The sequence below is a fragment of the Schistocerca gregaria genome, chromosome 3 (assembly GCF_023897955.1).
Source record: "Schistocerca gregaria isolate iqSchGreg1 chromosome 3, iqSchGreg1.2, whole genome shotgun sequence".
Classification (NCBI taxonomy): domain Eukaryota; kingdom Metazoa; phylum Arthropoda; class Insecta; order Orthoptera; family Acrididae; genus Schistocerca; species Schistocerca gregaria.
In genome coordinates, this window is record NC_064922.1 from 935662838 (window position 1) to 935688740 (window position 25903).

At 41.4% G+C, this 25903-nt stretch overlaps 1 protein-coding gene across 1 annotated transcript in view; it reads right to left on the reverse strand.

Moving 5' to 3' along the window:
* LOC126355832 (general transcription factor 3C polypeptide 4-like) overlaps positions 1 to 25903 on the reverse strand; it is a 205604-nt gene that overhangs the window by 23045 nt on the left and 156656 nt on the right. The window contains exons 8-9 of the mRNA XM_050006280.1: positions 7638 to 7836; positions 3484 to 3633 (exon numbers count right to left, since the gene is read on the reverse strand). Coding sequence (XP_049862237.1) covers positions 3484 to 3633; positions 7638 to 7836 — 349 coding nt within the window. The remainder of the gene's footprint in view (positions 1 to 3483; positions 3634 to 7637; positions 7837 to 25903) is intronic.

Genomic DNA, 25903 nt, shown 5'->3' on the forward strand with positions numbered 1-25903 from the left:
ATGAACAGTCTAATAAGTACACAGTATGGTTTGAGAGTAAATCGGAGAAAGACAAAGGTAATAAGAAGTAGTAGAAATGAGAACAGCAAGAAACTTAACATCAGGATTGATGGTCACGAAGTCAATGAAGTTAAGGAATTCTGCTACCTAGGCAGTAAAATAACCAATGACGGACGGAGCAAGGAGGACATCAAAAGCAGACTCACTATGTCAAAAAGGCATTTCTGGCCAAGAGAGGTCTACTAATATCAAATACCGGCCTTAATTTGAGGAAGAAATTTCTGAGGATGTACGCCTGGAGTACAGTATTGTATGGTAGTGAAACATGGACTGTGGGAAAACCGGAACAGAAGAGAATCGAAGCATTTTAGATGTGGTGCTATAGACGAATGTTGAAAATTAGGTGGACTGATAAGGTAAGGAATGAGGAGGTTCTACGCAGAATCGGAGAGGAAAGGAATATGTGGAAAACACTGATAAGGAGAAGGGACAGGATGATAGAACATCTGCTAAGACATGAGGGAATGACTTCCATGGTACTAGAGGGAGCTGTAGAGGGCAAAAACTGTAGAGGAAGACAGAGATTGGAATACGTCAAGCAAATAATTGAGGATGTAGGTTGCAAGTGCTACTCTGAGGTGAAGAGGTTGGCACAGGAAAGGAATTCGTGGCGGGCCGCATCAAACCAGTCAGCAGACTGATGACCCCCCCCCAAAAAAAACCTGCCACTTTTAGAATTTGAAAGAGAGTATTCCAGTCAACATTGTCAAAAGCTTTCTCCAAGTCTACAAATGCTAGAAACGTAGGTTTGCCTTTCCTTAATCTTTCTTCTAAGATAAGTCGTAAGGTCAGTATTGCCTCACGTGTTCCAGTATTTCTACAGAATTCAAACTGATCTTCCCCGAGGTCGGCTTCTATCAGTTTTTCCATTCATCTGTAAATAATTCATGTTAGTACTTTGCAGCTGTGACTTATTAAACTGATAGTTAGGTAATTTTCACATCTGTCAACACCTGCTTTCTTTGGGATTGGAATTATTATATTCTTCTTGAAGTCTGAGGGTATTTCGCCTGTCTCGTGCATCTTGCTCACCAGATGGTAGAGTTTTGTCATGACTGGCTCTCCCAAGGCCGTCAGTAGTTCTAATGGAATGTTGTCTACTCCCAGGGCTTTGTTGCGACTCAGGTCTTTCAGTGCTCTGTCAAACTCTTCACGCAGTATCGTATTTCCCATTTCGTCTTCATGTACATCCTCTTCAATTTCTATAATATTGTCCTCAAGTACATCGCCCTTGTATAGACCCTCTATATACTCATTCCACCTTCCTCCTTTTCCCTCTTTGCTTCGAACCAGGTTTCCATCTGAGCTCTTGATATTCATACAAGTGGTTCTCTTTTCTCCAAAGGTCTCTTTAATTTTCCTGTAGGCAGTATCTATCTTACCCCAAGTGAGATAAGCCTCTACATCCTTACATTTGTCCTCTAGCCATCCCTGCTTAGTCATTTTGCACTTCCTGTCGATATCATTTTAGAAACATTTGTATTCCTTTTTGCCTGCTTCATTTACTGCATTTTTATATTTTGTCCTTTCATCAATTAAATTCAATATTTCTTCTGATACCCAAGGATTTCTACTAGCCCTCGTCTTTGTACCTACTTTATCCTCTGCTGCCTTTACTACTTCATCCCTCAGAGCTACCCATTCGTCTTCTACTGTATTTCTTTTCACCATTCCTGTCAACTGTTCCATTATGCTCTCCCTGAAACTCTGTACAACTTCTGGTTTAGTCAGTTTATCCAGGTCCCATCTCCTTAAATTCCCACCTTTTTGCAATTTCTTCAGTTTTAATCTACAGTTCATAACCAATAGATTGTGGTCAGAGTCCGCATCTGCCCCTGGAAATGTCCTACAATTTAAAACCTGGTTCCTAAATCTCTGTCGTACCATTATATAATCTATCTGATACCTTTTAGTATCTCAAGGATTCTTCCATGTATACAACCTTCTTTTATGATTCTTGAACCAAGTGTTAGCTATGATTAAGTTATGCTCTGTGCAAAATTCTAACAGACGGCTTCCTCTTTCATTTCTTAGCTCCAATCCATATTCACCTACTATGTTTCCTTCTCTCCCTTTTCCTACTGTCGAATTCCAGTCACACATGGCTATTAAATTTTCGTCTCCCTTCACTACCTGAATAATTTCTTTTATCTCATCATACATTTCTTCAATTTCTTCGTCATCTGCAGAGCTAGTTGGCATATAAACTTGTACTACTGTAGTAGGCATGGGCTTCATGTCTATCTTGGCCACTATAATATGTTCACTATGCTGTTTGTAGTAGCTTACCCGCATTCCTATTTTTTATTCATTATTAAACCTACTCCTGCATTACCTCTGTTTGATTTTGTATTTATAACCCTGACCAGAAGTCTTGGTCCTCCTGCCACCGAACTTCACTAATGCCCACTATCTCTAACTTTAACCTATCCATTTCCCTTTCTAAATTTTCTAACCTACCTGCCCGATTAAGGGATCTTACATTCCACACTCCGATCCGTAGAATACCAGATTTCTTTCTCCTCATAGCGACGTCCTCTTGAGTAGTCCCCGCTCGGAGATCCTAATTGGGGACTACTTTACCCCGCCATCATCATTTAACCATACAGTAAATCTGCATGCCCTCGGGAAAAATTATGGCTGTAGTTTCCCCTTGCTTTCAGCCGTTCACAGTACCAGCACAGCAAGGCCGTTTTAGTTATTGTTACAAGGCCAGATCAGTCAATCATCCAGACTGTTGCCCCTGCAACTACTGAAAAGGCTGCTGCCCCTCTTCAGGAACCACACGTTTGTCTGGCCTCTCAACAGATACCCCTCCGTTGTGGTTGCACCTACGGTACGGCTATCTGTATTGTTGAGGCACGCAAGCCTCCCCACCAATGGCTAGGTCCATGGTTCATGGGGGGGAGGCATAAGAAGGTGAAAACTTAAATTTTCATATTCTATAAGTTGTCTTTCTCTGACAAGTACCAATTGCAATAACAGGAACTGTGATACATTAATTAAAATTACAATATTATGAAAAGGACAGGTTTCTGCTCACAATACAGAGGAAATATTGAGTTGCAGACAGGTACGAAATTAACTGCTAAACAAGTAAGTGGTGGTCATGTATGTGAGAGTTGTGTGTGTGTGTGTGTGTGTGTGTGTGTGTGTGTGTGTGTGTGTGTGTGTGTGTTGTCTAATTTAGAAGAAGGCCTTTTGGCTGAAGCAGTCTTTTTGTTGTGCCTGTCAGCAACTTAACATATTCACTATTTAATGAGTAGCAATCTATCCTTTTCATAATATTGTCACTATTCCATCCTGGATTTTCCACTATTTGATTAATTAAAATTAAACACATGAAAATTAGTATGATTAAATATATTGCAAATTTTTACCCTTAACAAGATAACTAAAACTTGTTTGAACTATTTTAATTACCTTATTAATTCCAAGTATTCTCCAGTGTCTATAAGTGCTTTAGCTGCATTGTTTACAAGACAGGAACTTAAATTATCTTCAGGTATATACGAGCAAAATATTACTTGACCAGGTTTCCGAAGGACAAGATGGTCATATAACTTGCATATACTGTGGATGTAAATAATAAACAGCAATATTAACACTTACAGTATACTACAATTATTACTCTGCTATTAGTGTTAGTAACAATGATGCCATAAAATGAATTGTTGCTGTAAATGATAAAATACAATACATTTACTTCAGAATAATTAATATAGGCGAAGAGACAGATTATTACATCTTGAAGAAAGAATGTCGCTGAGAAATGATTTAGCCACATCTTAGTAGTTGTTTCCAGAATGAATTTTTCACTTACAGTGGAGTATACTCAAGTACTTTTGTGAAGCTTGGATAATACAAGAGGAGTACAGGCAGAAACAAATCTGTGAGTCATGCTATGGTAGCTGTGTCAGTAATGACAGCCAGTTACAGCAGTGCCCACGAAAGTCAAGTATCTGGGCTCACAGTTCGTTATGGCACACAGTTTTAATGTGTGAGGAAGTTTCAAAATTGTTTCACCTGTTCATTGGATTCCAAAGAAGTTTTTGTCCTAAACTGTTGCAGGTAATAAAATGTGGTGTTGTAGATATAACCCAAGAACAAAACAACAACCAAGCCTGTAGAATATTGCTTCATCACAATAACAGAAGATAGCAGAACAGGTGAAACATACCATCAAAATCATGTTGGTTTATTTCATCAACATGATGAGGATTGTGCCTATAATGAATGTTACCTGTGGATCAACAATTAGTCATGCCAAAGACCTTTGAACAAAATGAGATGCAATATGGTGATATGGCAATCAAAGGATTACTCCTCTACCACAACAGTCCTGGCATGGTCATACAGTGTTGATTACTGTTTTCTAAAAAATAAAGTGACAGTGATTTACTTCAAAACCTTAACACCTGACATGTCCCTCAGTGTCAAAATTCTTACAGTAGTTCCTTCACGTACAGAAAGAATAATGAAGGGAGAGGGGGGACTAATTTAACCACCTCTGTAGCCAAACGTTTAGCATCACTGCCTTAAGTGCGGAAGTACCTGAGTTTGATTTGCAATACATCCTCAGGTTCTTTTCTGAGCTAGAGAGGTCTGGAACAGCCTTATGAGGTCAAATGAGAAGCTGCTTGAATAAAGAAGCATAAGCATCATCATCATCATCAGGATTCATTTACTGACAATACCAACTAGAGGGATCAATAAAATAATGATCACATATCCCACCATCATATATTACTCTTAAGGCCTAATCCTTGTGTGTGGTGTCTATGTTTATGTATAGATGACTTGGCATTGTAGTTAGCATTGCTGAAGGGAATTAGAATACTAATTTGTTTTTGATCAGAACTTACATATTTGTATATTAATTGTTACCAGAATTAATTCCATGAAATTTATAGAGTAAAGCTTTTCATATTATGAAACAGTTCACATAAAATGCACTTTATTATTTGCTGATTGTATTATCACATAAAAATAATTTTGTACAGGTTTTTTGTCCATTGTAAAATTTTGTAATTATAACAATACAATAAGTGTCATTCATTGTCATGAATCTATATACAAGCCAGTGTTAGGCCAAAGCAAGTTAGCTGTTGGAGAGCAGTAAGAAAGCAGCTGTGACCAGTACATTAGTTGTTGGAAGTGAATATTGTTAATAAAGGAGGAAATGACGTAACTTGGATGTTTAGACTTATTTAAAAAGGAGTAACCTATTCCATACCATGAATCTAATTGACAAAAGGAAAATTCAGGATTTTTGCCATTGGAAAGGAATGAAGAATTATTGCAACCAACAATTGTCGTCAGCATCAGTCTTTCTAAGTAAAGAATACAAGAAATCATGCCATTTTTCTTGCTTCAAAACTCTTAAGGTACTGAAATAATGTCATTTTATTACTTGAGAGTCATGACTAATAATTTCCGTATACACTGATAATTGAAGTATTACAAGTAGCAGAAAGGAAATGTTTTGAGGAGTTAGAAGAGATGAAACAATTCTCACCAAATACACTATATGGTACATATAAATGCAATCACTTTGACCAAAGTGTCAATTCCATATAGACTACAGTTAGTCAAATTATTCATAACAATATGCAGTAGAAACACCTAGCAAGAGATTGCTTCACTACTTTCTTACTGTATCTATGATAGAAATTCTTTTGTAACCTCCCCTCACACAAATCCTGCCACAAACACACACACACACACACACACACACACACACACACACACACAGCACAAAAACATAAAGTTACAGACTAATTACACTACATTACTTGGGGGAACGACATTCAATCTTTTGTGCCTTAACAAATATTATGCAGTAAGATGGATTAATGAAAAAATATCAATAGATAATTTTGTGGGGAAAGTGAACCAGAGACTATGTTTTACTGGCAGAACACTTATCAGATGCAACAAGTCTACTAAAGAGACTGCCTACACAACACTAGTCTGTCCTCTTTTGGAGTATTGGTGGGCGGTATGGGATCCACATCAGACAGGACTGACCAAGACATTGAAAAAGTTCAAATATGGACAGTTCATTTTGTATTACTGCAAAATAGGGGAGAGTGTGTCATGGATACAGTCCACAAGTTGGGGTGACAGGATGTTTTCCTGAAATTTCAATCACCAACTTTCTCCTCTGAATGTGAAAATATTTTGTTGGCATCCACCTACACATGGAGAAATGCTATTCATAATAAAATAAGAGAAATTAGAGCTCACACAGAAAGATTTAAGTGTTTGGTTTTGGTGTGCGCTGTTCAAGAATGGAATGGTAGAGAAATAGCTTGAAGGTGGTTTGATGAATCCTATGTCAGACACTTAAATGTGAACTGCAGAGTAGACATGTAGGTGCAGATACAGGTGTAAATAAACCTTGAGGTGTTTGATGTACTTCTAAGGCACTAGTTACCACTGCATTTTGGTTTGAAATTGCAGGTCAATAGTATTTATTTTTGTAGGATATTATTTGGAAAATTACCAAGTGACCCCATTAAACATATTTACAGCTCACAACATGTTGGTCCAGCACCTGAGCCAAGGAACAAACAAAATTCCAACATTCCAATTAAGAAATGATCAGAGGCTAACCCGTTAAAATGTATATGTACGGTTTAACAATCTACAATTTCATAGAGGTAGAAATTACTACTGGCAAAATCTTTACTTTGTAGTAGATAAGACAGGCAATGGTATTTAAGAGGCACTGAACCTTCATGTCAGTTATTCAACAGGTTAATGATAAGCAGTTTATTCGAAAACATAACAGTTATCAAATTAATGTACACCTTTCACAGTAAATCATAGTCCTGTATTGTTGACTGATACAAATGGGGCATGTTTATGTATTCATTGTAACCTGAGAACTTGATGCTTCAGGACTGTGAACTATGTTGTAGTGTGCATTTTGAGAGAGAGGGAGAGGGAGGGGGGGGGGGGGGAGGGGAGGGAAGAGAGAGAGGAGGGGGGAGAGAGAGAGAGGGAGAGAGAGATGATACAAGTTCAGTACTTGAGATACAATAAGTATCACTGTTCAGTTTTTCCACTGTACAGTGAGCCCTCATTGGAAGTAATGAAAAATACATAATTCCATTATGTTCAGAAATAAGAAACAACATGAAGAATGTGCATTTTGTAGTAAAACATAAGGCAGATCCAATTTTTAAAATATAGCAAATGATTACTGGAAGAGAACCATCATTAAGTTAAACATCAACGTATGCCTGTCAGCAGTGAAGTAACAGTTGATGAACAAGACTGAAGGTCAAAGATAAGATACTGAGAGACATGATGCATATGTAAGCCATGTAATAAAAACATCACCAGAAGATGGGGAAAAAAGATCGTATTCTCTAAACTTTTCAAATGCCCTGTGAGTTATGCAGTTGGTAATTCACAATTTTACTATATCAACACAGTAAACTAAAAACTTAAATCTTCAACTGCATTCTCTGAGAAATTATGCTTACTTCTCAAAATTAAAATGAATACGTTACTATGTATTTAATGATTAAAAGTCTCTCCAACACATTAACAGTTCAATGGATTACCTTGTAACTAGTGCCCATACTGCTTGGTTTCTGCTGCATGCTAATCCATAGAAAGCAACATCTTTCGTTTTGAAATTTGTTACAATATTTTCAGATTCAACAATTATATCTTCACTTTCATTCACCTTGATGTTGAGCTTACACACAATGCCCGTGTGTGATGTCAGTACCACTCCTTCTGCACTTATTGGTACTAAACCTGTGGAAAGAACAGTGTTGTTATGTGCCAATAATGACTGACTATACCAATAAAATAATAATAAAAATATGAACATTTAAAAATTTGTTGAAACTCTTACCATAGGAATAAACAATCACAAATTGATTGTCAGTAAAGGTACAGCATATAAGGGTAAACATAGCAAAAAAAGATGATAGTTTTACTAATAAAAACAAAGAAGTACAAAAAAACTAAAGTGTTAATTGTTTTAAGCCTAATGAGTCAGACAAAGATAACGGAAACTGGAGTATACACAGCATGTCACTCATAACTAATGATTAAAAGAGCTGTGTATAGAGCCAGTATTTTGGATATTTCTTATCTAAACAGAGGTTTGAATTTCAATGCTAAGACAATGTACCAGCTGACTTTTCCCTATTTAGGTGATAATACAGCACTGCTGAAGCTACTTATGGCTGAATTTTTTTCCTGTTTTCAAAATGGGATTAAAATTACTTCTTTCCATGACCTGGCTAGTAGTTTTGTCAGTTAAAACACATAAGGTACTTTAAGATGAGTATCTTTGTATGTCCACCTTACAAAAAGGAAGGAAGACTGGTGTTTAATGCCCTATTGATGACAAGGTCATTAAAGACGAGAAAGTACATGGAGTATATCAGCAGGTTAAAAAAGGAATACACAACACCTTAATCACATCACTATTTTTAATATATTATTGTTACAGGTTCCACAGTCACATTGTAAGCTTCAATAACTTGGTGGTACCTGAAAAAAGAAGGCTTCTACCGAAATGTCAGTAAGACTTTAAAAAGAAATCCTTATATGATACACAGTTCATCTTCATCACATGCAATGTCTTGTAAACCATGGACTATTGCAAACAGGTAAAGCTTTATTTCTTTAAATGGCAGAAACATACAAGAAAATAATGTTTCATATAAAATACTATGACAAAAATGTTATAATGTCAAGTTGAACAAATACATTTCTAGGACGACACAATACATGTAAGTCACAGATCAAGTAAACAAAGTAAGACGTGTGCACACTGTAACAGTCAAATCAGCACTGAGTCCAAGTCTAGCGGCCGCTGGCTGTCTGGCCGCTTAGGTGGCGCGGCTGCTACATGGCTGGCAGACAGCGCCGCATGTAGAGGATGCGCTTAACTGCGTGGCAGCACTTTGAAAGATCGGCAAGTTACAACACTTTTCTCCTCTTTGAATTTTTTGCACTGGTCTTGATGGAGGTGGCCTGTAGATTGCTAACGTCCATAGGTGTTGTTTGACTGGCCATAAAGTCTCGAGGAGGAGGCTTTCTGTACGGACGGAACTGTCCCCGATGATAATGGGTTGAGATGACAAGAGACATGGGGGTTGAATCTGATGGAGCCCCATGCCCCAATCTGCCCATTGCGGCAAGTCCGGTTGTTATAACAGGAGACATGGACGATGTGTCGGCGTCCGTAGGAAAACAAGGTGAGTAGAGTTGCTCCGACAGATGATGGTCATCCGGTTCCTGCATGGGCACGTTTCCTGGTGGCGTCAGTTCTTTTGCTGGCACCGAGATGATGGTGAGAGGACTGCGTTGTGAGTAATGAGAGATTCCAAGATCCCGAGCATCAGGTAGAGCCGAAGGTGGTGTAGCGGCATTCGGAACAGGTGTTGCCTGCACACGAGGCCGAAGCTGGTCCAAATGACACACTGTAACACCTGTGTCCATCTGGATTTCATACAGGCGTTGGCCATGGTGTTGTAGATGCGGCCAGGACTCCATTTTGGCCACCTGCCATATCCCCATACAAGGTCTCCGGCATTGAACTGGCCAAGCAAAGGCACCCGCAGCCGTGAGGTGGAAGGCCGCAGAAGATGAAGTAGCGTGCAGGGCTGTCGGCCATGTAAGAGCTCAGCCGGGCTGTGGTCGCCCATGGGGGTGAAACGGTAAGAAGCCAGAAATTGGAGAAGCGCATCATCAGCAGCAGAAGAAGTCAGGAGTTTCATCATCTGAGCCTTAAATGTGTGGACCAGTCGTTCAGCCTCACCGTTTGTCCGTGGATGGAACGGAGGGGCCGTGACATGCATGACGCTGTGATGGGCACAAAAATCCGCAAAATGGGAAGAGGCAAATTGTGGACCATTATCAGTAACAAGAATAGAGGGAAGGCTTTCCAAAGAGAAAATGTGGGCTAGAGCATTGGTGGTTGCCTCGGTGGTAGGTGATGTGCAACGGACAATGAAAAGAAAGTTAGAGTAGGCGTCAGTAACAAGAAGCCAATAAGTACCTAAAAAAGGTCCCATGAAGTCAGCATGAATACGCTCCCAGGGCTTCTCAGGCAAAGGGCACAGTGACAAGGATGACTTCGGGGCGGCGGCCTGTTATGCACAAGGGCCGCAGGCAGTGACCATGTGTGCATCAATGCTGGGCCAGTACACATGAGGGCGCCAGAGATTTTGTGCGAGAGACACCCCAGTGCCCTTGGTGAAGGTGCACAAGACCAAAGCATGCAAAGACGCAGGTACCACAACACATGGCGAAGCATTGTCGGTGGAAAGGAGGATAACACCATCCTAGCTGTGAGGTGGGAACGCAAAGCGTAGTAGTTCCGCAATGAATCAGAAGTCTTAGCGGACGGACGGTCTGGCCAGTCCTTCTGAATACAGTGTAAAACCTGGGAGAGGGTTGGATCAGAACCCGTAGCAGCCGCCAGCCGGTCCCCGGTGATGGGGAACCTGTCCACAATCTGCTGCTCGGCAACATCCAGGGGTAAACACAAAAGTTCGTCCCTATCGAATGCCAGATCAGGACCCATGGGAAGGCGAGACAGTGCATCAGCATTCGCATGTTGAGCCGTTGGCCGGAAATAAATCTCATAATTGAAACAAGAGAAGTAAAGACCCCAACACTGGAGGCGGAGTGCAGCCTTGTCGGGAAGCAACTTTGATGGATGAAACAAGGAAACAAGTGGTTTGTGGTCCATAACAAGATGAAATTTGCATCCATACAGAAAAACACCAAACTTATGAAGAGCATAAATAATGGCCAAAGCTTCTTTTTCAATTTGAGAATATTTTTGTTGGGCATCCATGAGCATTTTGGAGGCATAAGTAATGGGTTGTTCAGAACTGACAGAAAAGTGGTGCGCAAGGACTGCACCAAACCCGTATTGAGAGGCGTCTGTGGCAAGAACAAGATGTTGGCCAGATTGATAAGTATCCAGGCCTGTTTCAGCATAGTCTTCAATTTCTGGAAATCCGCATCCCATGACATGGACCAGTGAAAGGGCACGTTTTTATGCAACAGGCGATGCAACGGCTGAGCCACCGAAGCCGCAGACTATAAAAACCTGTGATAGTATGCTATTTTCCCCAAGAAGGCATGCAGTTCCTTAACAGATGTAGGGTGAGGAAGGGCATCAATCGCAGCGACAGTTTGCTGAAGCGGACGAATACTATCCTGAGAGAGTTGAAACCCCAAGTACATGATAGACGCCTGCAAAAATTACACTTAAGATTACACTTAAGACCGGCAGTCTGAACGACATGAAAAAGTGTGCGGAGATTCTGGAGATGTTCTTCAGTGGTGGAGCCAGTGACAACAATGTAATTTATACGCCCAGGGACAGGGAGCAATAATTGTTCCAAGAATCGCTGAAAGAGAGTAGGGGCACTGGCAACCCTGAATGGCAAGCATTGGTACTGATAGAGGCCGAAAGGAGTGTTAAGGACCAGGAACCACTGGGAAGCAGCGTCGAGAGGAAGTTGATGATAAGCTTCTGACAGGTCAAGTTTAGAAAAATACTGGCCTCCAGCAAGTTTAGAGAACAGTTCTTCAGGTCAGGGCATAGGGTAAGTGTCAATGAGGCATTGAGCTTTTACAGTGGCTTTGAAGTCGCCACAGAGACAAATATCACCATTGGGCTTAGCAACGACAACAACAGGAGAGTACCACTCACTGGAAGTGACAGGAAGCAAGACCCCTGAAGCAGTGAGACACGATCCAGCTCCCGTTTGACCCGATCAGGAGGGGCACACAGGAATGGGCCGAGCCCGAAAAAACTTTGGCTGAGCTGTGGGTTTGAGAGTGATATGAGCTTCAAAGTCATTTGCACGGCCTAACCCAGGAGAAAAAAGGGATGAAAATGTCATCGACAAGGAATCCAATTGAGCATAAGGAATAGCATCAGAGATGCTATTGACAGAGTCATCTATGTACACTCCTGGAAATGGAAAAAAGAACACATTGACACCGGTGTGTCAGACCCACCATACTTGCTCCGGACACTGCGAGAGGGCTGTACAAGCAATGATCACACACACGGCACAGCGGACACACCAGGAACCGCGGTGTTGGCCGTCAAATGGCGCTAGCTGCGCAGCATTTCTGCACCGCCGCCGTCAGTGTCAGCCAGTTTGCCGTGGCATACGGAGCTCCATCGCAGTCTTTAACACTGGTAGCATGCCACGACAGCGTGGACGTGAACCGTATGTGCAGTTGACGGACTTTGAGCGAGGGCGTATAGTGGGCAAGCGGGAGGCCGGGTGGACGTACCGCCGAATTGCTCAACACGTGAGGCGTGAGGTCTCCACAGTACATCGATGTTGTCGCCAGTGGTCGGCGGAAGGTGCACGTGCCCGTCGACCTGGGACCGGACTGCAGCGACGCACGCCAAGACCGTAGGATCCTACGCAGTGCCGTAGGGGACCGCACCGGCACTTCCCAGCAATTTAGGGACACTGTTGCTCCTGGGGTATCAGCGAGGACCATTCGCAACCGTCTCCATGAAGCTGGGCTACGGTCCCGCACACCGTTAGGCCGTCTTCCGCTCACACCCCAACATCGTGCAACCCGCCTCCAGTGGTGTCGCGACAGGCGTAATGGAGGGACGAATGGAGACGTGTCGTCTTCAGCGATGAGAGTCGCTTCTGCCTTGGTGCCAATGATGGTCGTATGCGTGTTTGGCGCCGTGCAGGTGAGCGCCACAATCAGGACTGCATACAACCGAGGCACACAGGGCCAACACCTGGCATCATGGTGTGGGGAGCGATCTCCTACACTGGCCGTACACCTCTGGTGATCATCGAGGGGACACTGAATAGTGCACGGTACATCCAAACCGTCATCGAACCCATCGTTCTACCATTCCTAGACCGGCAAGGGAACTTGCTGTTCCAACAGGACAATGCACGTCCGCATGTATCCCGTGCCACCCGACGTGCTCTAGAAGGTGTAAGTCAACTACCGTGGCCATCAAGATCTCGGGATCTGTCCCCCATTGAGCATGTTTGGGACTGGATGAAGCGTCGTCTCATGCGGTCTGCACGTCCAGCACGAACGCTGGTCCAACTGAGGCGCCAGGTGGAAATGGCATGGCAAGCCGTTCCACAGGACTACATCCAGCATCTCTACGATCGTCTCCATGGGAGAATAGCAGCCTGCAGTGCTGCGAAAGGTGGATATACACTGTACTAGTGCCGACATTGTGCATGCTCTGATGCCTGTGTCTATGTGCCTGTGGTTCTGTCAGTGTGATCATGTGATGTATCTGACCCCTGGAATGTGTCAATAAAGTTTTCCCTTCCTGGGACAATGAATTCACGGTGTTCTTATTTCAATTTCCAGGAGTGTAGAACCCAAAAACATGAAAGGCATCGAAATCAAAAAGATTCTCCGCATTACTATGGTCGATCATAAATATGGGAACAGTGTGAATGATGGATTTGTAAACACCTCAGCATTAAATTGTTCCAAGAGAGAAATCTTCTGTTTATTGTACGTGCGTAACTGCCTAGTGACAGGTGACAGGATTGGAGAACCCAACTGAAGATACGTCTGAGAATTGATGATAGTGGCAGCAGAACCAGTATCCCCCTGCATGTGAACATCTTGACCAAGGATTTGGACAGTGAGGAATAAGTTCCCTGAAAGGGAAGAAGTACCATTGACAGATAACACAGAAGCAGAATCAGCGTCAAGTTCATAAATGTCAGGTATGCTGTTGGATTTGCAAACGGATGGCACTTGACCCTTCTTTTTGAATTTATAACACACGGCCCAACATTGGAGACTATCCTCGTGTGAATGTTTCGCAAAACACTGCTGACATGAAGGAAGTTGCCGGCGATTTTGCTGCAGTTTCTTAGAAGTTTTTTTATGGTTAGGCCGAGGCTGCACTTGGTGCCAATCGGATAATAGCATCCCTTACCATGGAATCGGCATAGGATTCTTTGTGAACTTCAGTAACAAATTGACAGTTTCTACCGAGGCCATGAAGTTCAGCAGCCCAAGTGCGATAGGATTGGTTCAGTTGTTTTTGACAATGATAAAAGGCAACATGAGAGGCTACCACATGCGTATGCTTTTGAAAATATATGGACAGAAGTGAGTACATTTCAGTAAAGGACAAAGACGCAGGATCTTTCAAAGGAGCCAATTACAATAACAATCGGTACATTTGAGGTGAAATCCATGAAAGGAACAGAGACTTACATGTTTGCTCGTCTGTGACATGAAATGCCAAGAAGTGCTGTCAAAGACATTTTTCGTAATCAGACCATTCTTCCGCCGTCTCCTCGTAAGGAGGAAAAGGAGGTAGAAACAACGCATTGGATATCGCGATGAAATCACGAGAAGCGTTTGCTGTTCAATGAGACCTTGCAATAGTTGCTCTAAAGTAACCATAGAAACCTGTGGGTCAATGATAAAAAAGAAAAATTCACTACCTCGTCGCCAAATGTTATAACATCAAGTTGAACAAATATATTTTTACGATGACACAATACATGTTAGTCACAGATCAAGTAAACAAAGTAAGACATGTGTACACTGTAACAGTCAAATCAGCACTGAGTCCAAGTCTAGCAGCCACTGGCTGTCTGGCCGCTTAGCTGGCGCGGCTGCTGCATGGCTGGCAGACAGCGCCGCATGTAGAGGATGCGCGTAACTGCGTGGTGGCACTTTGAAAGATAGGCGAGTCACAACAAAAAGTACTTTCAGACTGTCTGCAGACAATGCTTTTATCTACACAAAAATATCAAGAAGAAGCAGCAGCTCAGGATTTGACCTCACATTGAATAGGAGGACATTACAGACAGACCATAAAATTTGTTAGTGTAAAGAAGAGAAAAGAAATTCATTTTGGAAGCAACCAAACTGGCATTCACCTGAAGTGAAAACTATGGAAAATCTAAATCTCTATATCTGCTCAAGGATTTGAATACCACTCCTCCATATGCCAGATGTAATGAACAGACTCCATTACTGATCATTAGTTAAGTATACAACCTGATGCATTAGAGTACCATTAGGTAAATATATGTATATGATTACATTTTAAGTTTCCCAGCTTACATTAATTATTCTTAATGATATTTAATGAAATAAATAGACATAAGTTTGACTAAGTCTTTGACCAATCTTTGTAAAATTATGTATATAATTGTTCATAATGAAAACAGATGTCATATTGATAATCTTCTTTACAGTTTGGATTGAAGCAATTTTCATAAAATGATACAAGCTGCCACACGAAACCACTACAACTGAAGCCAAGTGAAATTATAGCTTACTTCAGTTTAAAATTAACATTTTGTAATATTAACTGTTATAAATACTCAGAATGTAATTTTTGGAACTGAAAGTGTCTTTAATTGATAACAGTGACCATAAAATCTACATTATATTCTATGCTCTCGGAAATATTGTGCTTAATTAATTTTAAACATGTCTTTCAACATGCGTCCTGTTGCATACCAAGCAAATGGTCCTAATTACTTGTTCCATATGTGATGGCATCAACACATATAAGATTCCAATGGTGTCCTGTGGCATAGCCATCCATGCTGATTCACCTGGTCCCTAAGTTCATCTGTGGTGGTTGGCACTGGGCCACAGCACTGCACTCTTTGGTTCACCATATTCCACACATTTTCAACTGGCAGCAGGTCTGGTGATCTCGCAGCCCAGGACAAAAGGCTGACTCCTGTGACACCAAGAAGACACGTGTTTGTGCAGCGACATGTGGTCACGCATTGTCTTGCTGAAAAATGGCGTCTGGGGTGTTGTGAAGAAAGGGTATGGCTACGGGTCACAGGATGTCATTCACGTTGGTCACACTGGTCACAGTGCTCCGGACACGAACCAACTGTGAGTTGTGGTTGTACCCAACAGCATCCCACACCATATGGCCTTGAGTTGGCACTGTATGTCTTATGCAAATGCAGTCACTGTGATGTTGCTCCCCCTATCTGTGGCTAACCAAAATGGGCACATCATTTTCAAACAAACAGAACCTGGATTCACATAATTAATAAAGTTTACATTTTACAGAACCTGGATTAATCCAAAAACACTGTTTTATGCCTTCCCTGTCCACAGTGATGTCGTTCCATACACCAATGCCGTCTACCATGTTTCTGCACATTTGCCAAGGGTAAGCAGAGAAGTGGACGATGTGCATGTAATCCACACCATTATAAACTGCAACCAACTGTCACCCCTGATAGTTTATGGTGTCTTAACTATTCCACTGCTGCACCAGAGTTGAGAAGGACGCAGATCTGTCTTGAAAAGCCAGTTGGATGAGGTGTCAATCTTCTCGGGGGATGGTCTGGGTGGTGTGACCTGACCCACCTCATTATATTCAACGGCCTTCTGTGAACCATTCTGCACACATCCATTGCACTGCCAAAACTCTTCATCCCACATGAGCAGAAATTTCCCAGGTGGATACACTTCATTCTCTCATGCCTATAATGCACCCTCTTTCAAACACACTGATTTGACGGTAAGTTTTGCACAAACATCTGCGATGCATCCTGCACATCTGTTCAAGTAACACTGATCCACTGCCTTCGGTTTATAGTGACAACAAGACCCATAGGCACATTTTACTGGAAGGTGCTGCTGTTCCACGATATCAATGTTGACCTTAAACCTGCAGGCCAATGCAATCAGCATGCAATTCCTCATCCAAATTCAAGGCAAAAATGTATCAAGCAAAACCTAGTCCCACCAATCCACTGAGATGTTTAATACAAATACGATTTACCAAATAAGGCTTTAGTAATGTCGTAACTGTCTGCAGCATGGCCAAGAACAGGTAGCATCAACTCTGCGCTGTCAAGAAGCTGTCCCATTAGCTCAATGTGCTCGTGCGGTTGCTCAGCATGTTCAGGCAGAGGGCTGCTTGCCCTCTGTAATAAAAGAAAACTGAATGAAGTATTCAAAGATGAACTTGAAGGTGTGTCATGCGATGACTGATCAGACAAAAAGTCGAGAGCAATCACTGGAAAAAAAAAAAGTGAGATGAGATAATGCTATGCGGAACCTATATGCAAACTCACTGATGTCTGAGTCATGTTTGCATTGAACTCTTTTAATTTTCTTAGTTTTCTCCCGGTTAAAGCATAAAATTGTATCCAATTTACATCCACACAATGTGGTAACTTGTTTAGTTTTTTTTGTTACTGTTAGCTTTGTTTAAACATTAAGACATAACATGAATTTCTTACAGAAGTAAATGTTGTTGTTGTGGTCTTCAGTCCTGAGACTGGTTTGATGCAGCTCTCCATGCTACTCTATCCTGTGCAAGCTTCTTCATCTCCCAATACGTACTGCAGCCTACATCCTTCTGAATCTGCTTAGTGTATTCATCTCTTGGTCTCCCTCTATGATTTTTACCCTCCTGGCTACCCTCCAATACTACATTGGTGATCCCTTGATACCTCAGAACATGTCCTACCAACTGATCCCTTCTTCTGGTCAAGTTGTGCCACAGACTTCTCTTCTCCCCAATCCTATTCAGTACCCCCCATGAACCATGGACCTTGCCGTTGGTGGGGAGGCTTGCGTGCCTCAGCGATACAGATGGCCGTACCGTAGGTGCAACCACAACGGAGGGGTATCTGTTGAGAGGCCAGACAAACGTGTGGTTCCTGAAGAGGGGCAGCAGCCTTTTCAGTAGTTGCAGGGGCAACAGTCTGGATGATTGACTGATCTGACCTTGCAACATTAACCAAAACGGCCTTGCTGTGCTGGTACTGCGAACGGCTGAAAGCAAGGGGAAACTACAGCCGTAATTTTTCCCGAGGACATGCAGCTTTACTGTATGATTAAATGATGATGGCATCCTCTTGGGTAAAATGTTCTGGAGGTAAAATAGTCCCCCATTCGGATCTCCGGGCGGGGACTACTCAGGAGGATATCGTTATCAGGAGAAAGAAAACTGGCGTTCTACGGATTGGAGCGTGGAATGTCAGATCCCTTAATCGGGCAGGTAGGTTAGAAAATTTAAAAAGGGAAATGGATAGGTTAAAGTTAGATATAGTGGGAATTAGTGAAGTTCGGTGGCAGGAGGAACAAGACTTCTGGTCAGGTGACTACAGGGTTATAAACACAATATCAAATAGGGGTAATGCAGGAGTAGGTTTAATAATGAATAGGAAAATAGGAATGCGGGTAAGCTACTACAAACAGCATAGTGAACGCATTATTGTGGCTAAGATAGATATGAAGCCCACACCTACTACAGTAGTACAAGTTTATATGCCAACTAGCTCTGCAGATGATGAAGAAATTGAAGAAATGTACGATGAAATAAAAGAAATTATTCAGATAGTGAAGGGAGACGAAAATTTAATAGTAATGGGTGACTGGAATTCGAGTGCAGGAAAAGGGAGAGAAGGAAACATAGTAGGTGAATATGGATTGGGGCTAAGAAATGAAAGAGGAAGCCGCCTAGTAGAATTTTGCACAGAGCACAACTTAATCATAGCTAACACTTGGTTTAAGAATCATGAAAGAAGGTTGTATACGTGGAAGAACCCTGGAGATACTAAAAGGTATAAGATAGATTATATAATGGTAAGACAGAGATTTAGGAACCAGGTTTTAAGTTGTAAGACATTTCCAGGGGCAGATGTGGACTCTGACCACAATCTATTGGTTATGACCTGTAGATTAAAACTGAAGAAACTGCAAAACTGTGGGAAATTAAGGAGATGGGACCTGGATAAACTGAAAGAACCAGAGGTTGTACAGAGTTTCAGAGAGAGCATAAGGGAGCAATTGACAGGAATAGGGGAAAGAAATACAGTAGAAGAAGAATGGGTAGCTCTGAGGGATGTAGTAGTGAAGGCAGCAGAGGATAAAGTAGGTACAAAGACGAGGGCTGCTAGAAATCCTTGGGTAACAGAAGAAATATTGAATTTAATTGATGAAAGGAGAAAATATAAAAATGCAGTAAATGAAGCAGGCAAAAAGGAATACAAACGTCTCAAAAATGAGATCAACAGGAAGTGCAAAATGGCTAAACAGGGATGGCTAGAGGACAAATGTGAGGATGTAGAAGCTTATCTCACTAGGGGTAAGATAGATACTGCCTACAGGAAAATTAAAGAGACCTTTGGAGAGAAGAGAACCACGTGTATGAATATCAAGAGCTCAGATGGCAGCCCAGTTCTAAGCAAAGAAGGGAAGGCAGAAAGGTGGAAGGAGTATATAGAAGGCTTATACAAGGGCGATGTACTTGAGGACAATATTATGGAAATAGAAGAGGATGTAGATGAAGACGAAATGGGAGATACGATACTGCGTGAAGAGTTTGACAGAGCACTGAAAGACCTGAGTCGAAACAAGGCCCCCGGAGTAGACAACATTCCATTAGAACTACTGACGGCCTTGGGAGAGCCAGTCATGGCAAAACTCTACCAGCTGGTGAGCAAGATGTATGAGACAGGCGAAATACCCTCAGACTTCAAGAAGAATATAATAATTCCAATCCCAAAGAAAGCAGGTGCTGACAGATGTGAAAATTACCGAACTATCAGTTTAATAAGCCACGGCTGCAAAATACTAACGCGAATTCTTTACAGACGAATGGAAAAACTGGTAGATGCAGACCTCGGGGAGGATCAGTTTGGATTCCGTCGAAATGTTGGAACACGTGAGGCAATACTGACCTTACGACTTATCTTAGAAGAAAGATTAAGAAAAGGCAAACCTACGTTTCTAGCATTTGTAGACTTAGAGAAAGCTTTTGACAATGTTGACTGGAATACTCTTTTTCAAATTCTAAAGGTGGCAGGGGTAAAATACAGGGAGCGAAAGGCTATTTATAATTTGTACAGAAACCAGATGGCAGTAATAAGAGTCGAGGGGCATGAAAGGGAAGCAGTGGTTGGGAAAGGAGTGAGACAGGGTTGTAGCCTCTCCCCGATGTTATTCAATCTGTATATTGAGCAAGCAGTAAAGGAAACAAAAGAAAAATTTGGAGTAGGTATTAAAATTCATGGAGACGAAGTAAAAACTTTGAGGCTCGCCGATGACATTGTAATTCTGTCAGAGACGGCAAAGGACTTGGAAGAGCAGTTGAACGGAATGGACAGTGTCTTGAAAGGAGGATATAAGATGAACATTAACAAAAGCAAAACGAGGATAATGGAATGTAGTCAAATTAAATCGGGTGATGCTGAGGGAATTAGCTTAGGAAATGAGACACTTAAGGTAGTAAAGGAGTTTTGCTATTTAGGAAGTAAAATAACTGATGATGGTCGAAGTAGAGAGGATATAAAATGTAGACTGGCAATGGCAAGGAAAGCGTTTCTGAAGAAGAGAAATTTGTTAACATCGAATATAGATTTATGTATCAGGAAGTCGTTTCTGAAAGTATTTGTTTGGAGTGTAGCCATGTATGGAAGTGAAACATGGACGATAACTAGTTTGGACAAGAAGAGAATAGAAGCTTTCGAAATGTGGTGCTACAGAAGAATACTGAAGATAAGGTGGATAGATCACATAACTAATGAGGAGGTATTAAATAGGATTGGGGAGAAGAGAAGTTTGTGGCACAACGTGACTAGAAGAAGGGATCGGTTGGTAGGACATGTTTTGTGGCATCAAGGGATCACAAATTTAGCATTGGAGGGCAGCGTGGAGGGTAAAAATCGTAGAGGGAAACCGAGAGATGAGTACACTAAGCAGATTCAGAAGGATGTAGGTTGCAGTAGGTACTGGGAGATGAAGCAGCTTGCACAGGATAGAGTAGCATGGAGAGCTGTATCAAACCAGTCTCAGGACTGAAGACAACAACAACAACAACACCTCCTCATTAGTTATGTGATCTAGCCATCTAATCTTCAGCATTCTTCTGTAACACCACACTTCGAAAGTCTACAAAATCTAGAAATGTAGGTTTGCTTCTACTTAATCTTTCTTCTAAGATAAGTCGTAGGGTCAGTAGTGCCTCATGTGTTCCAACATTTCAATGGAATGCAAACTGATCTTCCCTGAGGTTGGCTTCTACCACTTTTTCCATTTGTCTGTAAAGAATTCACATTAGTATTTTGCAGCTGTGACTTATTAAACTGATAGTTTGGTAATTTTCACATCTGTCAACACCTGCTTTCTTTGGGATGGTAATTATTATATTCTTTTTGAAGTCTGACGGAATTTCACCTGTCTCATACATCTTGCTCACCAGATGGTATGGTTTTGTCAGGGCTGGCTCTCCCAAGACTGTCAGTAATTCTAATGGAATGTTGGCTACTCCCGGGGCCTTGTTTCGACTTAGGTCTTTCAGTGCTCTGTCAAACTCTTCACTCAGTATCATATCTCCCATTTCACCTTCACCGACCTCCTCTTCCATTTCCATAATATTGTCCTCAAGAACATCGCCCCTGTATACACCCTCTATATACTCCTTCCACCTTTCTGCTTTCCCTTCTTCGCTTAGAACTGGGTTTCCATCTGACCTCTTGATATTCATGCAAGTGGTTCTCTTTTCTCCAAAGGTCTCTTCAATTTTCCTGTAAACAGTATCTATCTTACCCCTCATGAGATAAGCCTCTACATCCTTACATTTGTCCTCCATCCGTCCCTGCTTACCCATTTTCTCTCCTTGAAACTCTGTACAACCTCGGGTTCTTTTAGTTTATCCAGGTCCCATCTCCTTAAATTCCCACCTTTTTGCAGTTTCTTCAGTTTTAATCTACAGTTCATAACCAATAGATTGTGGTCAGAGTCCACATCTGCCCCTGGAAATGTTCTTACAATTTAAAATAGGGTTCCTAAATCTCTATCTTACCATTATATAATCTATCTGAAACCTTCTAGTATCTCCAGGATTCTTCCATGTATACAACCTTCTTTTATGATTCTTGAACCAAGTGTTAGCTATGATTAAGTTATGCTCTGTGCAAAATTCTACCAGGCGGCTTCCTCTTTCATTTCTTAGCCCCAATCCATTTTCACCTACTACATTTCCTTCTCTTTCTTTTCCTACTGTCGAATTCCAGTCACCCATGACTATTAAATTTTCGTCTCCCTTCACTACCTGAATAATTTCTTTTATCTCATCATACATTTCATCAATTTCTTCATCATCTACAGAGCTAATTGGCATATAAACTTGTACTACTGTAGTAAGCATGGGCTTCGTGTCTGTCTTGGCCACAATAATGCATTCACTATGCTGCTTGTAGTAGCTTACCCACACTCCTATTTTTTTTATTCATTATTAAACCTACTCCTGCAGTACCCCTATTTGATTTTGTGTTTATAACCCTGTATTCACCTGACCAAAAGTCTTGTTCCTCCTGCCACTGAACTTCACTAATTCCCACTATATCTAACTTTAACCTACCCATTTCCCGTTTTAAATTTTCTAACCTACCTGCCTGATTAAGGGATCTGACATTCCACGCTCCGATCCATAGAACGCCAGTTTTCTTTCTCCTGATAACGACGTCGGCTTGAGTAGTCACCGCCCAGAGATCCAAATGGGAGACTATTTTACCTCCGGAATATTTTACTCAAGAGGATGCCATCTTCATTTAATCATACAGTAAAGCTGCATGCCCTCGGGAAAAATTACGGCTGTAGTTTCCCCTTGCTTTCAGCCGTTCGCAGTACCACAACAGCAAGGCCGTTTTGGTTAGTGTTATGGGGCCAGATCAGTCAATCATCCAGACTGTTGCCCCTGCAACTACTGAAAAGGCTGCTGCCCCTCTTCAGGAACCACACGTTTGTCTGGCCTCTCAACAGATATTCCTCCATTGTGGTTGTACCTACGTTACGGCTATCTGTATCGTCGAGGCACGCAAGCCTCCCCACCAGCGGCAAGGACCATGGTTCATGGGAGGGGATATTTAATGTATGAGAAATTATTTTCTTTCTTTTAAAATATATTAAAAGAAATATTTTAAAAGAAAGTTAATAATTTCTCACATTTAATGTAAGAGAAATTATTTTCTTTCTTTTAAAATATTGCAGCGAGACTATTGGAGTAACTTTAATGTAATCTCTTAGTGAGGAGATCATTGGCAGAATATGTTGTAGTTAGACTTAGTGTTGTTTGTATGAGTTAATGATGTAAAGTGAGAATGTGAAAGACTGCAAAATAATGAATAAACTGTAGAATATTCAAACTAATTATATTAAAATAGAAAATCCAGGATGGAATAATGTCAACATTATAAAAAGGATAGATTGCTACGCACTATGTAGCAAAGATGTTGAGTTGCAGAAAGGCACAACAGACTATCAGACAGGTAAGCTTTTGGCCAAAAAGGTCTTCATTGGAATTAGACAAAAACACACACACACACACACACACACACACACACACACACACACACAGAGAGAGAGAGAGAGAGAGAGAGAGAGAGAGAGAGTGTCTCTGGCTACCAGGACCAGACTGCAAGCAGTGGTGGATGATGGAAAAAGGAATTTGAGTAGTGGAAAAAAGGGGTGGCTGGAACAGGGAGGGGGAGAGGTTGCAGGGAAGAGGTGGGTGATGCTAAAGTGTTGCTTGTGAGAGAGTACAAGGACAAGGTAGAGAGAAGTCAGGCAGTCAGGAGGTTATACGAAGGGTAGGGGATGGGTAGTTTGGTAGCATGCGGAAAATGAGAGAAGGGATATGAGCCATGAGGTAAGTGGTAGAAAGCAGTGGTTCTGTAAGGAAAGACGAAGACATTGCATAGGTTCAGTGGGGAGCAGAATACCACTGTGCAACGGGTGGCAAGGATAGTGGGTGCAGCAATCCTCATTTCAGAACACAACAAAAGATATTCAAAACCCTGGTGGAGAATGCGATTCAGCTGCTACAGTCCTGGGTGGTACTGAGTTATGAGGAGAATACTACTCCGTGGCAGGACTGTGCAATTTTGGGAGGTGCGGGGTAACTGGAGAGATAAGGTACTGGAAATTTTTTCTGTATGAAGTTGGGAGGGTAATTATGGTCTATGAAAGCTGTCAGTGAGACTCTTTGATATATTTCGAGAGGGGCTCCTCATCATTACAGTAACAACGGCCAAAGGTGGCTAGGCAGTATGGAAATGTTCTTAATATGGAATGCATGGCAGCTGTCAAAGTGGAGGTATTATGCTGCTGGTTGGTAGTGTTGATATGGATGGAGGCACTAATGTAGCTGTCTTTGAGGTGGAGATCAACATCAAAAACTAGGGTGTCCTTACCCTCAATCCAAATTACAGAGATGTTGCGGTGGGGTGGGGTTTATCGTCGTTGCTCGTTCATATTGTCTCTCTCATTAATTGTCCACCTACCTCAGTCCAGCTTCCCTACGATGTCCCTTCACTCTGCAGTAGTAGATACTAGCTATGCAGTGTAAAGCAGCATTGATGAAACCACTACCTAATACCTACCACACAGAAGCCACATAACTCAAACTGCAGATCAGTTCCTGTAAGTTCATTTTAACAAATTTTGGGTGGTGAGAAAATGCAGTTTAGCTGCTGTAAGCCTTCAGAAATTCTATTAAACTGGTTTTTATTTTTATGGAAGCACATAAATTTGCTATCAAGTCCAAATTTACACCAAAATTTCACACGGAAAAGCAGCCAGAATATCGACCAGTCCAACCCGACTAATGTTCGATCTGACAGTCACTGACTACTATAGCGAGCTAAAACTTCTGTTGAATCAGTGGTCTTCAATGTCTGAAGCACTCGCCTAAATATTCCCTAGAAATACCCACAATATGCTATGCGGAACATCACTAAGATCGTAATATCACACACTCATAGCACATCAATTAATCAAATTGTCCTCAAAATGTTCGTAACTTACCTAAACTACCTAAGTCATGACACTGCCTAACAGCAATGAACTCAACAGTTCTTCATTTTACAAGTTATTTTCTCTGTGACATTTAGCATGCCACCCCACTCTCTGCCTACCTAACTTTCTGCGTGTGGGTACAGCTTAATTCTGATTAGCTAATGGTCTGAATGACCAATCAGAATGATCCTTCTAGATCATTCTCACGGCTGAACTTGCCTGAGCCAATCACTAATCAGAAAATCATTTATGTCATTCCAATGCCATTTTTAATGTAATGTTTAATAAAACTGACCAAAATGCAAAATAATCTTTAAATTAATTTTGAAACTTTTTCCACTTCCAACTTTTATCCTGGCTGCTCTCTTACAAAAACAAGCACACATTGACATACATCATCAGCTTCGTGGTTACAACACTATTCTCCCAAGGTTCAGTTTCATAAATTTTTACATAAAATAGTATTAAGTTTTTTTGTATGTCCCACAGACACTCACTCATTCACACACACACACACACACACACACACACACACACACACACACACACACACACACACAACAAAATAATAAGCATATAATTCTTTTGAATAATTTTTACACTACAAAATGCAGAGTAATTAAAGTTTTGAAAAAATTCAATTAAGTGATTTTATACACTGAGAACTCTGTTCATGACTTTAGATGTTAATAAAAGACAGACTACTATTGTTCGTAACTGAGTTTTGAAACGCAAGTGTCGGTTTTTGTACATTAAAGTAATTTTCCCAATCTCCGGATCTATAAGAGATAAAAGTCTGAAATTTTAACAGGTTCCTTTACTTAATAATAAAAGATTGTGTACCAAGTTTGAGCAAAATTTGATGGTAATTACTGTAGTTTATTTAGATTCATGTTGTTGTTGTTGTTGTCTTCAGTCCTGAGACTGGTTTGATGCAGCTCTCCATGCTACTCTATCCTGTGCAAGCTGCTTCATCTCCCAGTACCTACTGCAACCTACATCCTTCTGAATCTGC